At 38.4% G+C, this 17,172-nt stretch overlaps 1 protein-coding gene across 3 annotated transcripts in view; it reads right to left on the reverse strand.

Moving 5' to 3' along the window:
- Positions 1 to 807: 807 nt before the first annotated feature.
- The window catches only part of LOC135587737 (uncharacterized), a 28,077-nt gene continuing 11,712 nt past the window's right edge, over positions 808 to 17,172 (reverse strand). For 2 of the 3 annotated variants that reach the window (XM_065079465.1, XM_065079466.1), the window contains exons 6-18: positions 12,176 to 12,250; positions 9,676 to 9,741; positions 9,516 to 9,558; positions 7,519 to 7,567; positions 5,216 to 5,309; positions 5,068 to 5,120; positions 3,223 to 3,307; positions 3,050 to 3,152; positions 2,875 to 2,967; positions 1,421 to 1,487; positions 1,233 to 1,299; positions 1,078 to 1,131; positions 808 to 964 (exon numbers count right to left, since the gene is read on the reverse strand). In XM_065079465.1, the coding sequence (XP_064935537.1) occupies positions 830 to 964; positions 1,078 to 1,131; positions 1,233 to 1,299; positions 1,421 to 1,487; positions 2,875 to 2,967; positions 3,050 to 3,152; positions 3,223 to 3,307; positions 5,068 to 5,120; positions 5,216 to 5,309; positions 7,519 to 7,567; positions 9,516 to 9,558; positions 9,676 to 9,741; positions 12,176 to 12,250 (984 nt within the window). In that variant the 3' untranslated portion in view covers positions 808 to 829. The remainder of the gene's footprint in view (positions 965 to 1,077; positions 1,132 to 1,232; positions 1,300 to 1,420; positions 1,488 to 2,874; positions 2,968 to 3,049; positions 3,153 to 3,222; positions 3,308 to 5,067; positions 5,121 to 5,215; positions 5,310 to 7,518; positions 7,568 to 9,515; positions 9,559 to 9,675; positions 9,742 to 12,175; positions 12,251 to 17,172) is intronic. The other variant, XM_065079467.1, reaches the window with a different exon arrangement.

Consider the following 17,172-nt stretch of genomic DNA (forward strand, 5'->3'; position numbering starts at 1 on the left):
GCATACGAAATATGAAATATGAAATATGAAATATGAAATATGAGAATGAATTAATTGTATTTTTGTCCATTTCATTTTACCAGTATCAAATACAAAAAAAAAAAAAAAACAGTTACAAGTTTATCCTTAATGTTCTTAACATGATATTGTGCTAAACCAATGGATTGCTGAATACCAGAGAGTTTTACACACTTCTTTAACCAAGTGCAGCAGGGAAAAGTTGTTCTCCCACAGATTGCAGTCAAGAAGCCAAAAACAACTGCAACAGGAGTAACAGAAATCAAATCACTAGTTTGGACTTGTCTCTCTGGCTTTTTGCATCAGCGTCTTAGCTTCATTTGGTAGTCTTGTTGAGTTGTATCCTTTTTGTTCTGTCATCAGGCATAAAGAACATTGCAGTAGTAAATGCACTAAGTTATTACACAGCAAGGAATTCTATCAGAAAATAATTTATACTCAGAAAACAGATGACCCTAATTGAAGGAATGTAATCATCCATTGTTTAGATTCATCAATTAGATATTTTCGGCTTCACTTCATGAAAGCATGAAATGATCGTGTGACAAAACCAAATTTCAGACTTGGGATTTATAATGACCACCATTCTAATAGCTAAATAGAAAATTTAGCTGTTCAAGATACATTTAATAAGTATAGCTTCTCCAATGAGAAGTAACATAACAAAGGACTTAGTTCAAGGCTTCTAAGTATATAACCAAAGTTCAAACCAACAAAAAACAAAAACAAAAGCTTGGAAAATTAGCCAAAGTTCAAGAGGTAGGTTGAGTATAAGATAAGAAAACTAACCATCTTATGAACAGATAGCATATCAGATTGAACCATATCTCCTCTCATCTGTTCTCTGGCTCCCTTGTGCTGAAGCAGCTGGACATTCCCAAGATGCATGGTTTGCAAAATTACGGCTATCCTCCTCTCCTGCTGAGTAGACCCGAGGCCTGGTTACCTAGTTTGATTTTAGAACATAATTAGATGCTCATAAAGTTAACAGATTGAACAGAAAAGTTGTTGGGGAAAGCATAAGCTGAAGAGATATCAATCCTTTCACAAGTCACCCACTGTTTCCAATAGAGCAGAAAGGATAGTCATTCCAGGCAACGCATCGAGACCATGCTGCAGAGAAGTTAAGGCTATTTTTAGGTCTCATTTAATTTCTCCAATGCAAGGAAGTTTATAACATATTGCTATATCTAAATGGATGAGAGTGAACTAACCTGAAGTTGTACATGAGTCTTGTAGATAAACCCTCCACAACAAATTAAAGTAGATGACACAATGAAGCTGGAAGAATCAGCTCAAGTAAATCTCATAACTGAAAGAGATACTTGAAAAAGAACTAAAAAAATAGATGATGGTTGCGGTAGTAACAATTCTCAGCTAAATAGTGATAACATTGGTATACATGCAGGAAAGCACTCCAAATGTAGCCCAGCCACTAGTAGCATCACCTTCTCTTCCTTGCTTATAATCTGCAAGAGATTAACAAGGAACTTGACTACATTTGAATTAGAAATATGTCTTTTACTAAAAATGCATCTAGAGTTTCAAACTGTGAAGAAATTTGCTTGATATCGCTTAATAAAAGCAATGATACCTGAAATAAGTAGAAAGCATCGAAGGACAAAGTAAATATTAACCTAACAAGACACTCAAGCACCTGCTATAATATGTAATCTTGACTTGCTATTAAGACAACTTATACATCTGCAGGTTTGGATGATTATTCCCCTCAAAGTTTCGTGAGTCTTGGTCCAGAAGGTTTACTGATAGAAGATTCAGAGTAACAGAAGACTTTCCAATCAATTCCTTCCATATGTCAATGAAGATCATGCTAAAACATCACTTAACCAAGGGTATAGACAAGGAACGCCATATCCTGCCAATGGGGCAAATCAGTCACTCGGCAGACTGGTACATACTGGTCGATACTGGTTTTCTGAAAAATGGCCAGAAAATAGTCAAAATTTCAAAAGCCCCTTTTTTAGGGTTTTCTCCTAATTTATTGGTATAAAAATTATATCGGATAAAGATAAAGTGTCCCTAAAGGATAAATAAATAGAAAATCTAGGTTATAAGGAGGAAAAAATGAATTGTTTTCAATTAGTAACTTTCTAATTTAGAGATTGAGTTAGTGTGAGCAATTACCACCAATCGCCAAGTAGGAACTTTAATCACAAATTAGAGTGTGAGAAAGTGCGAACAAGAATGAGTGAAAGAGGGGGAGGGAGGGGGATTTAAAGCCCCAAAAGACCCCAACGGTCAATTTGACCATTAGAGCCAGATTTCACCTGTTATGGGTCAGTATAGATCAAAATCCAACTGTTACCTATCCATATCAGTCGGAAATGATTGAAACTTGATCGCATGATTGATACAGCACTGATACCAACTGATATCAGGCCAGTTTACTGCATACAGCCTGAAACAGACTGGTCCACATACCGGTCAGCTAGCAAACAGGCACATATCGCCTGTCTCATACTGTTTTGAGCGGTACATCAAATCTTGGGTACAGATTCAAAACAATACAGTAGCTCTATTTTGAAGTATCTTGGCAGTTTTCAACATCCCAGTTCCTATGGTAAATATCTCCTGATGGATATGTTATACCATTTCATTATAGAAAACCACATATTTAAAAGAACAAGTTCAACAACATGGTCCAGCTAGGATAGGTCAGTATTCCTGGAACTTCCAAACCATCTTAAATTTATGACAATTAGTGGCAACAAACTAAACCATGGGCTTTTATGACAATAACTTATTTTGGTTACTTGTTTCATTGTTAATATTGCATAACATCCAAAATCCTTAAGATATTACAGGGTTTAATACTAAATAAGAACCAGAACTAACCGCATAACTTTGTGAGGGTGAAACCAATTGGATCATAACCATCAACTGGTATCAAGATCTCGATCTCATAAGGAGTATCACGAGCCTGCTCACCTGTATATAAGTTAAGCAACATTCTCATAGTGACCATTATCCAGAAATGCTATATGTAGCATAAGCCTATAAATAAACATACATCTCCAGTATATGTTTAGAACTGTAGGAGATAAAGTTGTAGGGGCTCTGCCACTTTCTGCTGAACCCGTCAACTTGACCTCAAGCCCTTTATTGGGGTTAACCTGTGGAAGCCAAGTAACATTAACTAAAAAGCCTAAAATACCTTGGACCAGAATGCTAAATTTTGTCTACCTTGAAATGTGGCTTTTTGACAAGACGAGAGAGAGAAGAGACTGCTGTCAGATAGAGAGATACATGTGTCTGCTCAGTGCCAAAACTGCAGAATTTACCAAATTCAGAATGTCTGGTGAAGAAAATGATTGTAAATGCATATATTTTCATGCAAAACTCAACATGCTACTTCTATAATTTCATGCCATAACTTAGTAGTGACAGATGCAGTAGGAGACATTGATTTACAACACCTCCATGCAGAAATCAGCAGGGCAAAAACCTGATATATGAAACAATTAAAGCAAGTTGTAGTTCTCTACTATTTGCGGGTGGCTACATGCCTACATGGCAGTTTCCCATCACTGGGATCATTAGACAAATCAAGAGCCTCAAAGTCCACTGCTTCTAGCATAGTATTCTCGAGCTTTCCTGCAACTCTATTAAGACCATTAATTTACACTAGTTCACCTTACCTATTCGGTGCATTTATGTGTCTTCTTTGAACATGCTCAAACCATCTTAATCATTCATTCCATGGTTCATTTCTGGTTGGTGCTACAGCTGATCATTTATAAATGTATGCATATCTGATTCATCTTCCCTGGTAAACTAATGTATTAAGGTGGCTAGTCTCATGTCTAATTTGCATATAGGTTTTATTAGGGAATTTAAGTTTAATTTTATTATAGGTCTAAACTTATAATACAATTGGGTTTTGGGTTAAATTGAGTTGTTTTATAGTTTTTTTAGATACTTTGATGCTAATTCAATTTAGGTTTTAATTAGGTTTATGTCTTGTATTTCTCAACAGACTTCCTACAAAAGAAACACTAAGTTTGCAGTTCCCTGTAATTTAGTATGTGAACAATATCCAGTAATGTAACATGCAATGCTTCTATGTTGGGATTAATTATCATTTCCAATTTGATACAAATTTATATTTTTTGGAACTAGTGAGAATATGTTCCTATTTATTAATAGGATTTTGGTTCACATGACCCACTGCAGCAAGTGCTTGCCAAAAAGCGTTTGTAACTAATCGTGTAGGTGATTTTGGTCTATTATTAGGAATCTTAGGTCTTTATTGGATAACAGATAGTTTCGAATTTCGGGGTTTGTTCGAGATAACTAATAACTTGATCCATAATAATGGGGTCAGCTCTTTATTTGCTACTTTGTGTGCCCCTTTATTATTCATTGGTGCAGATTTCTTGTCTCTTCATATTCTACTTGAACCACTTGTTAATAGTTTCTCAGTAAAAGGCCAACTTTATTTTTATCCAAATCCTAATTATTTGCAGAGCATTCACAACCATGGTTTGCAATACCATATTGTACCACTCGGTACGGGTGGTACATACTGATCCGATAAAGGATCGGTACAGGCAGTATATTAATACACCTTACTGTACCATGTGTTGGTATTCTCGGTACAGCTTGGTATGTACCATACCAACAGCTGATTGGTACATCGGTACGATATGATATTCAGAACCTTGTTCACAACTAAAATCATTACCATAGATCCACCACCGTGAACAGCTAACAAGAATACAAAGTCTGGATTCTAGTTTATTATTCCAAAGTTAGAGCATACATGTGCAATTATTGGTCATAAAGAGAATCCACTTGTATAGTATATAGTAAATGAGGTAAATAACTATAGAAGTTCATATCACCATTTTGGTCCTAGTCTTCTGTATTTACTTATATAAGAATAACTTGCATTAGAGAAAATTGATAGTCTCATGTGAACATAACTGGTTTTAGTGAGTTAAACAGGTTAAGATTAAAAACCTCATAACATATGACTTAGATTGTTATAGGAAACTGGAACTGATAATACTAAAAGAAGCACAACACCTGAATTCATTATGAAGTTTTTCATATCCTACTTGGGTCATTCCATTGTACACCTACTCCAAAAGTAAAATGAATCAGTTATTTTTTCCTTCAAAATAAACTACAGAACCATAATAATAAATAAAGACAATGACAAATTTGTACTTACAACTTCCCATGTGCGAGGATGAAAACCAACAGTGAAACCTTCAAATACTCGAGAACCATGTTTAACACATGGGATTGCAAGTTCAACCAAAACCCTAGTTCAAAGAAGTATCTGTACTTAAGAAAGAGCTAAATAGAATAGAAAATAATACATGCAACATGTGCAATCAGACCCAACCAGATAAAATTTCAGTGAAAATATATTTATAAATTTGAGTAAACAGGTTGAGTTATATGATTAAATTTATATAAGCAATTGTCCAAAACAATATAACGATCTTTAGATATGTAGCTGATTCCATGATTTCTCCTGCCTCATACTTGGCAATGGTAGGCAACAGTGATTTAAAAAACGCTAGGCACCAAAAGGCGCCAAGGTCCAAAAACGCCCGAGGCGCTAGGCGCTCGCCCGAGCGAAGCGAGGCGCTAAAATATAAAAATATATAATATAATTAATAAATATAATTATTTAAAATTTTAAATAAAAATATGCTATTAAATTAAAAAATCTAAGATACAAAATCACAATGTCATATTAACAAAAAGTTTCAAAATTCAAAACAATAAAATTTTACATCAAAATAAAAATTAACAACATTAAAATCAAAATAATATATTATTAGTCTATTAACAATGTTGAAAATTAATCATTTCAAAATTTAAATAAACTTAATATTAAGAGTATACTGTATACTGAGCCTGACGGAGAAACGAGGAAGCAGCGGCGAGCGGCGACAGCGGCAGCGACTGCGGGAAAGGGAAAGGGAGCGGGAGGCGCGAGCAGCGGGAGGGCTCGCGGGAGTCGCGAGCAGCGGGAAGGCTCGCGGGAGGGCTCGAGGGAGACGCGAGCGGCTGGAGGGCTCGCGGGAGGCGCGAGCAACGGGAGGGCTCACGGGAGTCGCGAGCAGCGGGAAGGCTCGCGGGAGGCGCAAGCAACGGGAGGGCTCACGGGAGTCGCGAGCAGCGGGAAGGCTCGCGGGAGGCGCGAGCCCAGTCACGAGCAACGGGAAGGCTCGCGGGAGGGCTCGCGGGAGGCGCGAGCAACTGGAGGGCTCGCCGGAGGCGCAAGCAGCGACAGCGACGAGCAGCAGCAGCAGGAGCAGGTGCGACGAGCAGCGAGATCGGGAGCGGCAGCGGCAGCGGGTTAGGGTTGGGTAAGGGTTATATCGGTTTAGTTGGTTCGATTGAACCAACTAACAACCGAACCAGGACCGAACCAGACCTAAAATCCTGGTTCGGTCACTTGGTTTACCCAGGCGCCTGTTTGAAGCGCGCTGCCTGGGACATTAGCGAGGCGCTCGGGCCTCGCCTCGCCTCGCCCAAGCGCCTAGGCAAGCGCCCGAGCGCCTCTTTCAATCACTGGTAGGCAATGTATATATGCATAGTATCACTTAGAAGGATTTAATACCAATCTTCACAGTATCAGTACAGTACTGATAACCAGGTGTTATACCAACTTTGTATTACCTGATATCATTAAATAAAATAATAAAAAATCGAAATGAGTAGTATTGTACCAGTATTGAGCTACAGGTTCCAATACACTGGTACCTTTGTCAGAACAGTAAATACCAATTGAACTAGGATCATAAGTTTTGATATTAGTACTTGGTTAGACCGAAAAACATTTGGTATCAATTGTTTAGTAGTTTCCATGCATAACCATGCACAAATTGGCATTAGAAAAATAAAATCATTGCACCTGAGTCCATCAGAACTCCACTGTCAGAACTTACAGAGATATGGGAGTGAACAAGTAAAACAGTAAAACACATTAAAAAAGGGTCTGACACAGCTGCAAAGGCATCTTTCTTTCCTGTTCCAATTTAGTAACACACATATTTCCTGTTCTTTGCTTGTGCTTTTAGCAATTTTGCATTCTGAACAGCTCAGCTATCATCATTCAAGTACTCTTTGGCAATAACATTTATCTGACCATATTTTTAATTTAACATATATCTACCATTTCCAGGTATACAATTTTTTTAATTGTCTAACATCAATAGAATTTAGAAGTTGGAGCAAAGAGCTTGAAGATTCTCACATCTTTAACCCCAATGCATTCTGTTCTTGCTAGCTAACAAAGATATCATTGTACATATTCACATAACACGCTAAGGAAAATTGTGATATTAAAATCATTACCCACATTCAATTTACTAATGAAAGTAGATCATCATATATTCGAAAAAGATAGCTTTTCTCTTGGGATTGAAGAAAAGCTGTCAATGACATCAACAAACAAGAAGGTATACACTAGTAAATCATAAAAAGATCAAAATACATGTGGCACAATTGAGATACCTGCACATTGTTTGATCATAATTTACACTACATATGCAGCCAGGTTCCCCTGCAAAAACTCTAAATATAAGTATTCTCAGACAGAATAACTGGAAAGAAGCTACTCACGTATATAAATGTCAAACATTAAGATCGTGGTCTACTATTCATAAAGCCACACCTGAATGGTTGTGGCTTGCGAATGGCTAGAAGCACTGGAAGTTTAACAAAAGTTTCACTAACAATAAACTAAAATTTAGGGTGCATTTAGAAGATTCATGAAAAGCAGAAAATAACAATGCCATTTTGTGTGCACGATTCAACATACAGAGAACTCACCAACTACAAGCCATAGTTACCAGATACAATATGTTTTGCAGTTTTTTAGGTAATATTTTACTAGCCATAATATAATGCCAACCATGAAGTCTCACATTAAGCCACCTTCAGTAAATTTCATATATTTTTTGAATCTAATACAAATTTAGATTAGTAAAACTGTTCAGCAGATTACAATACCTCATAAAGCTGAAAATTGAAAATCACCAATCAAACAAGAAAAAATAAGAAAGATTATCTCCAGTCAAAGAATTAATCATAGCTTTTATACAAAATATCACCAAAAATAAACTATATAATAATATCGATAATATTTGTGCACAATCGATGAGGGAATATGATTATAGGTTTTATGCTCTTATCCACTTTTTTCCCCCCTTCTAGCTGTAATTTTATGTCACCAATTTGGAAGACAAATGTGCACTTAGACAATGAAACTATGGAAGATTGATAAAAGCCAAAATATATACAAAACCAGATTAGTCAAAGATGCCTCTCTTCTCCCCAATTTCACCTCTTAATCCTTACCCCTTTCTTTCACCCTTTGTATTCTTCAAAACTTCCTAGATATTAAACATACCGTTAAAGAACCATATCTAATCGAAACCTGTATTCCATCTTTCACCTTACTGTGTTCTACCATCTTTCACATATTTAATCATCATATACCTTGGAAACCAACATCTTCATGACAACGTGGAGCAGCATCAACACTGGATTGGAATGGAATTACTATACCATGCAGCATAACAAAACCATGTTTTCCCTCAAATTGATTTCCTATAATATTGGTATATTTACACTTTTCAGATAATAGTGTCTACATACAATTGAAGCAAGCTCTAGGTGAGAGTTAACCCTCATTTCTTGTCCACATTTATCCCAAATCTAATTCCAATATTTATTGAGTAATAGAACCCTTTAGATTGTTCTACACCAATGTTAAGACGATGACGTTTTCACAGGAATATGTGAAAAAGCAACTTTAATCTTTAAACCATTGACTGATGCAACAGAAGAGTTAGACATCACAAGTTATCTCCTTGTGCAGGATATGCCATGTGTGAAAGAAAGATAAGAAGAAAGAAAGACTAACTTGGTGACGCACAATTAAACATAAGAGGGATCCGGATGAACTACTTCGAGGTTTTCAACATAGTTATAAACTTATAATCTCTTCTAAAGTATTTCAGAGTCAAACTACTCTAAGTAAGTTATAATAAGACACTTAAAATCCAATAAGTGAGAGCAAATGCTTACAGTTAGAGCTGCGAAACGCTTAATAAAAGCACACACACAAACAAATACCCACAAAAGCAAAGAATCAAGTGCCACATAAAAAGGAACCCACAAAAACATTCTAAATGAGTACTAAGAAAAATGGTTTGAATTTACATAGAATTATGATTCAACTGAGAAAAAATGCTTACAATTAGAGCCAATAAAAGCTAAAGAAAAGCAAACTTCACAAACTAATATCAATTATTGAAAAAGGATCAAGTAACACATAATACAAAGCTCAGGAAACATTCTAAATTAAGACAGAAGATGAATCTATTTAATTTTGAAGGATTGATGGAGCAATAAGGATATAACAAGGATGAATTTAACTTCTAAATGGCTATTAGAAAAACTATAACAGAAGTAAAAATTTATTTGAAAAAATAAAGTTCACAAACCTTTACATGCTCCATTTAAGCAGCTTCCACATATAATCTCTACCTTAAAATAGCATAAGAAACATGTATGAATATATATGTCATCAAATAGGTTGTCTAGTTTATAACAAATCCAGCAAGTACAAGCATCTCATGACTATTTGGAAAATCGGAGGCCAACCTGAGCTGTACGGCCCATTTTGTCAAAGCTACTTTCACAATTTTTTAGGTCTCCATTATAATACCCCTGAGGTGACACATAACAAGTCAGACAAGCAAGTACCTAAACAGATATTATTAGTATCACAAACTAACCAAGTGAAAGAAACGAATGATAGTTAAAGCATATCATAAAAAAAAACAATCACACAGAATAAAAGAAAATTGTAAACAATCTACCTGTCACCACTAATAGAGAAAATGAAAATCTAATAAGCACATTACAGCAAGTAGCCTGAATTGTAAAATTTAGGAGTTTGAATATGTCATTCATAAATATCATGAATGGTTCATCCATACATAAACGTACATGTATCATGAATATTTGTCATTCATGTCTATTGAAAGTATGTGCAAGGAAAAAGATGAGCACCAGTAGTTAAGCTCTCTCACTCATGATCAAACTTATTATAAAAAAAAAGTTCTAGAAAAGCTCCCTCACTCATAATCAACCTTGTAAAAATTAAAAAAATAATAAATTCATCACTTCATGAATTGACCCTTCCTAGGCATCGTATTGGCGAGAGCCTCATGCATTGGGTATGTTTACGCTTTCTTTTAAATTCATCATTTCATAAGTGATGATTCAGTAAACTAGATGACCAATCTAGTTCAATTTCCATGATCTCCATGGAGTATTGAGAAATATATTACCCACAAAATATTTCCCAAGCTTGTTACTCAACTGAAAAAATAATGCTATATGAAAGTTTAATTGTTTTCCTTGTTAATTTCTAGTTTTCTAAGATCAAATCTCCCCATTTTGATCTCCAATGGGCCATCATTTACATCATCTTGATAGATGTATCAATGCATTCCTTTAAGTTCTTGCTTATGTCAATTGAACTTTATGAGCTAAATGATACAATTTTAGGTGATACTACACCCCACTTGGATCTTGGCATTGCTCACTATTGTTTCAGGTTAGCAAGTGAATGAATGAATCCTTTGTTAAACTCTAGTGAAGACTTTTGAAATTTAGCATCTTCTATCACATTGATCCTTATAAATGCTTATTCTTCTATTTGTCAAAGTTCTTTCTGAGTTGATCTACAGGATCCACTTTCTGACTTATTCTTCTATATATATATATATATATATATATATATATATATATATATATATATATATATATATATATATATATATATATATATAAACTAGGAGTGCACTAGTTTGGAAAAAACTCTAGCGGTTTCCATGAGCTTGTTTGTTCCTCATCTCAAAACAACTAGAAAACTAGGAACTTGGGTACTCATTCATTCACATAATTCCAACTAACAAGAATACCTTAAAGTGATGACAGGACACGAAGAAAACATTATATTGTACTGAGTCACATCAATGTCTATAACAACACAACAACAATAAGCTGTAATGTCAACTATCTGGGGTCAGTTGGAAATTTTGCCACCATTGAGCTCCTTCACATCAATGTCTCAAGTTAATATTTAAATCTGGTTTTAGATGAGCAATTCGTAGCACAACAGTGCTTGCTGATCATTTAAAGTAGTTGTAACCAGTGTCTGCCATACCGAATCATACCGCCCGGTACGGGCGGTACGTACCGGTCCGACAGGCCAGTGGTACGTGGACCGCCCGGTACCGGTCCACATTGTAGCAGTGCTACAGTAGTGCTACAGTGCTCAGTACACCGTACCATACCGGTACCGAGCCCAGATCGAAATACCGGTACGGTACGGTACGGTATTGCGAACCTTGGTTGTAACATAGACCTTTTGCTGATACCTTTGTATTGGTCAAGGTTTTCCATATTCTTCAACAGTAGGCCTGCCTTTTGTCATATTCATTGTTTCATGGTCTTACAGGACTTATCTTTTGATCTAGGCGTGACAGGATAACACAGATTAAGCAGGGAAAACACATGGCCATAAATATTTTTAATCAGTGGATATAACAGATACTAAATCTTGTAACTACAACTCAAGTATTTGAAAAGGATAGTAATAACTTGATATACAACAGATACACAATAGAATTGGAGTTTTGGTGGATATAAATATGAATAATGAATGAATCTAGGATAAAATAAAACAAATAATTGTGATACCATTTCAAAATTATTCATCAGTTTTATTTGATAGTGAAGTTCCAACGAAATCATGAAAATCAAAGTAAGCATGAAATATGTGTATAATGTCACTCCATAGAAAAATCAATAATAACAACTTATCTTAGGTTAATGTAGATAACTTTTATATTTTATAAATGTTTTAGAACTTTAGATAATTGGATACTTGGAGATGGTTGCAACAAAACCTTTATCTCAAAACTCATTTCTGCCCATGTACCAAAAATTCTGGATAACCAGATTTGCATAAAAATTACAGATGTGTTAAGGATAGACACTTATGTAACCATAACCAGCTCCATTTTAGTATGGAAACAAACTCAGATGGATATCACCCAACGTAGTTTCAACTCTACATTGACATATTCACCTGAACAAAGTCCACTGGCCCTGAACTGGATACAAAATAGTTGGAAGTTTCATAACGACCAAAATCAACATACCCCTGCAAGAATAAGGATATTTAGGAGATAGAATTCCATGCAAACTACCAATTTAGTCACATATGTGCAATATGGTTAGAGTTAGCAGCAAATAACTTAAAAGGCATCATCACTTTCATTAAAAGACTCTTGTTTCACCTCATCATTGTTTGACAAATGGTAAAATCAATTATGTATACAAGATAAATACAAAATCACATTCCCTCTTCCCTGGCATTATTGGTTAGATGATTTGATCATTAAATATCAGAACAAATAATTTTGATAATTGTTAGAGTAGATTTTGGTTGTCGGAGTTGGAAGCTAACTCAGATCCAACCTGGTCGCTCTTCGAGCTGGTCCTAAGGTGAAACTCATCAAATCGGACATTCAAAATCCTACAAAATTGAGTTAGAGGATGTTCTCGACAATGCTCCTCTAATGCTTAAGTCAGTAATCCAATCAAACAAGTCGGATTCAAATTGTTCAGTGTGTGTTGGGCATACCTGTGTGACCCCTTTTATAGTGGGTGCTTAGGGGGAGTGTTGCACAGTCCGTTTAGTGAGAACCAATTATAACCACCTTCGTTGATCCCGGGCTGTTGCACCCGTTTGTTACCCTAGCTGGAATTGCCATTGGTTCGAACTGCCATCGATTGGAACTATCATTTGTTGGAACTATCGTCGACTGATATCGAGTTGTTTCATGTGTTTAACTCAACCATGTGTCAACCAATAGTTTGATCATGTGGCGATAATGATGCCGTCGAGAACTGACGGGTTAGCCACATCACTCTAAATCGAACGCATGCCCCCCACTTCCCAAGCTGAGCATCGTGGATAACTGATCAGGAAGTATAGTTTGGTTGGTACATATCATCTATGTAGGAGTTGATGACATACCTGACTCAGGCCATCCGACTCGAGCTACCCAACTCAGTATGCCCGACTTGGCACATCCGACTTAGTATTGCCGGTGTTACATGTTAGCTAAGTACCCTAGCTCGATAGGTTCCCGACCGGGTGTAGTGGTGCACGAAGTGCCAATAGGGCCACGTGAGGTGGCGCTAGGGGCCAAAGAGACCAGGCATACGATAGGCCAATAAGGCCGTGTGTGATCGTGCCAGGGGCCAACAAGCTAGGTGCGACAACACACAAAGGACCGATAGGGCCACAAGCGGTGGCGCCAGGGGCTGGAGAGGTCAGGCATGGCAACGCACAAAGGGTCAATATGGCCACGTGTGGTGGCGCCAAGGGCTAGAGAGGTTAGGTGCAACAACACACAAAGGGCCGAAGAGGTCCAGCACAACGGTGCACAAGGGGCTAATAGGGGCATGTGCTACACGTGCCCCTTCCTTTGACGGGCTAGAGAATCCAAACGAATCAAGAAAGGTCTAACACCTAATCTATGTTAAGCCCGCCCACGGCTACGGGAAAATGTGGCGCAATGGTCTCTTGTCGCATGGCCTTTGTGAAGAGAATGGTGGATTCAACATGAGTTCTCTAACGATTCGAATAACTGTTGAGTTGTTAGGATTGCACCACGTGTCCCGGATCACGCTGGATGATGTCACTTGTCCCACTCTCATCGAGGCGTTCGGGAGCATATCTTCAACCTCTATAAATAGCTGATTATTCACCCCAAATACTCCTCATCCCAGCTTGTGATTAGAACTTTCATGAACATCATCCTTAGTGCTTCACAACAACCTCAACTTCTATAGGTCTACAATGTCATCCGCAGCCTTGTCCTCTAATACCTTGGACTCGGATAGGTCACCGACCTAATCACCATCCTTGGTGCGAGCAGCGGAAGCTGCAATCTCGAAAGGAGTAGAGTCAACCACGCTAATGGAGGCTGCCCCCCTCCCTTGGAGACGAATCCATCTCATGATGTGGCTCGCCGCTTATGGCGGAGTCCTTTGACTCGAATTCGATGGTGTTGGACATCGACCAAGAGATTCTCTGGGATGTTTATCATATACTAGCTAACTTTTAGTTGGTGCCTGCTCAGTTGGCTGACCGACCTTATGTGTTACGTCACATGTTTTGCACAAGTATAGATGCACTAGTGATGGGGCTTCGTTTCCCCCTCCACTCATTTTTTGTCGAGACTTTCAACTATTGAAATTTCTCCCCCACCTAGATGGTGGCAAACTCCTAGCGCTTTCTTGCGGGCATTCAACAGGGAATGCGTGAAGGCCCAGATTTCCCCGAAGCCAACCCTCTTGTTTGCCTACTATAGTCTGTGATTTTAGGGGGTAAGCATATTTCCTTTATATCGGACCTGACTGTTAGGTCAAGGGCACTCCTACCTTCTGTAAAGGTTGGAAGAGGAGATTTTTTTGTCTTTTGAGAAACGGATGGCCGATCAACTTAGATTGGTCCAACCAGAAGTTTTTCAATGTCACCTTAAGGTTGCATGGGATGGAAAATGAGCAGTTTCGTAGACTGTTCGTAACCTTGTCTGAGTCCACTACCGTCCTATAAATGAGAAAACAATAGCTCGTTAATGCAAGCCTAAGTTCAGCTCCTCGAGATAAGAAGTTGGAACTTTCCCTTCTTAATTTAGCTAACTTTCAATTCTTATGCAGATATGGATCTTCAAAGGAGTATTCTCAAATACAACACCCACTACCGAGGTGGGAGGACAAAGAGTGTCATCTCTTAGCCCGGGTCAACCTAGGCCCGATGAGAGGAAGTCGAAAGGGAGCATTGTCGACCTATCACTAAAGTAAGGGGGCCAGCTAGACCTCATATTGAGCAAAAACACCCGTCGGTTCCTCCTCCATCAACACCACCACCCAGCTAGAGGAGTGTTAGAACCCTTGCAGATTCTAAACTTGGGGTTAATCTCTTCAGGGGATCGGCCTCCTTGGAACTCTATAGGGGTTCCTCCCTCCAAGTTGCTGTTTAAAGGCTGCAGAAAAGATTTATCTATTGCTTATGAAAAAAGGAGGAATACATGCCTATTTATAGGGCTTCTAAACCCTAACTCCTAATAGAACTCCTCCTATTCAAGACTCCTACTTCTAACCAACTCCTAATAGGACTCCTACTCAAGACTCATATTCCTTTACAACTCCTAATTCTTCTCTAAGAAACAACCTCCTAACCCTAGCCGACCTCTTCACCTCTTTAATAGGGGTCGGCTTAGATAGGTTTTACATGAATGTCCCACTCAATTAGGACTCTCCTAGCTAGAGTCCTAACAAGGAGCGCCATAAGGAGGCACCCTCATCGATCGGGCCTTCACGAAGATTCGATTCACCTCAAGGGATCAACGAGTAGAGATTGAGCAGACTGAGACTTGTGAGCCCGAGCAACAACAATAGCAACATTCCGCTCCTTGTCTTCTAAAGCATTAGGGGCGGGACCTTGGCCACTCCACGTGATCCACTACCTTCATCAGTGATGGGATTCTACCTATCTAGCAGAACTCCTATCGCTGCGAATCAACGGCAGGGTGGTCGCTAGAGGAAGGGGACACCTGTGTCCCCAACTAAAGCCTAACCAATTCCAATCGATCGTGGGAGGTTCCAAGGGAGGCAACCTCTTGGAATCGGTGTCTTCTACACCCCTCCCTGGCCGAGGGCCTCTATTTGAGGCCTACGGAGGATCTTTATCCGATGCTCATAAGTATCTTCTGGTTGTAGTGACTATAACTTTGCAAATTTTCTAACTCGTTGTCTTTCCTTTATAGCACCAATAGCTTATGACCTCGGTCTTTGACCGAGCTTGAGACTCCCCGACCACTATTGGTCATCTCCTTCGGGAGGTTGAAGCTCTGAAACAGGAGCAAGATGACATGATTGCTATAAAGTCTCAATAGGAGAACAAATGGGCCTGGCTCTAAAATTGAGTGGACAAGTTAGAAGGAGCAGCTATGGCGGCGAAGGTTACAACGGCAAGTCTAAGCCAAGCCGATTCCTTGAAAGGGGTCGATTGAGATGGTGAAGGTATAAAAGGAAAGGGTGTATCAAAGAGCCCTGAAAGCTAAGGGCGATACCGAATTTGGGGTAGAAAATCACCATAGGAAAGATTCCAACAATTTTATTACAATTAAAGGAAGAGTTACAACCATAGATTTCTCCAAGTTTTGTCACTATTCTCGAAGGAGTTACAAGTTCTTTTGTAATCATGTGGAGAATGGCAAAATCAGGGATAGTATTTCCTGAGGTGGGAAATATGTCAAGTTCTAGGAACATCTAACCCGTCAAGAATCTCGAGTTGGTAGGTGTCGAGTCGGACTTCCTCTGTGATCCAATATAGTCCTTCCTAGGTTGGCGCCAACTTACTCCTGTTGTGAGTCGGGTCATTGACCTCAGCTTTTATGAGAACAAGATCCTCTTTCTTTAGCCGACGAGGGCAAACTTTGATGTTGAAAGTTTTAGCAAGGGCTCTTTTATAAGCCAGGTTCCTAAGGTGTACCCGAGCTCTGACTTCATTGATTAAGTCTATGTTTGCTCTAAGCCCGACCTCCGACTTCTCGATAAAGTGAGAGGTGCATGAGGTTGGTAGTGTTAGCTCAACTAGGAGTACAGCCTCCATCCCATAGGCCAAGCAAAATGGTGATTCCCCAATGGAGGCTTTTGGTGTGGTCCGCTAACTCCATAAGATGTTTGATAGCTCGTCTACCTAAGTTACTTTTGCCCCCGAGACTCTTTTCTTTAATCCCTTCAATATCGCTCAGTTGGTGATCTTAGTCTAACCATTAGCTTGAGGGTAAGCTACCAAGCTGAATCTGAGTTGAATTCTGAATGAATCACATAATTCTTTGAACTTAGCATTATTACACTATGTTCCGTTGTCAGTGATCAATGTCCGTGGAACTCCGAACTGAGCGATAATATCTTTCCAAATGAATCCTTCCACTTGTCTTTTGGCAATCAATGCTAGTGGCTTGGCCTCGGCCCATTTAGTGAAGTAAACTACTCCGACTATCA

This window comes from Musa acuminata, chromosome BXJ1-8, assembly GCF_036884655.1.
Source record: "Musa acuminata AAA Group cultivar baxijiao chromosome BXJ1-8, Cavendish_Baxijiao_AAA, whole genome shotgun sequence".
Classification (NCBI taxonomy): domain Eukaryota; kingdom Viridiplantae; phylum Streptophyta; class Magnoliopsida; order Zingiberales; family Musaceae; genus Musa; species Musa acuminata.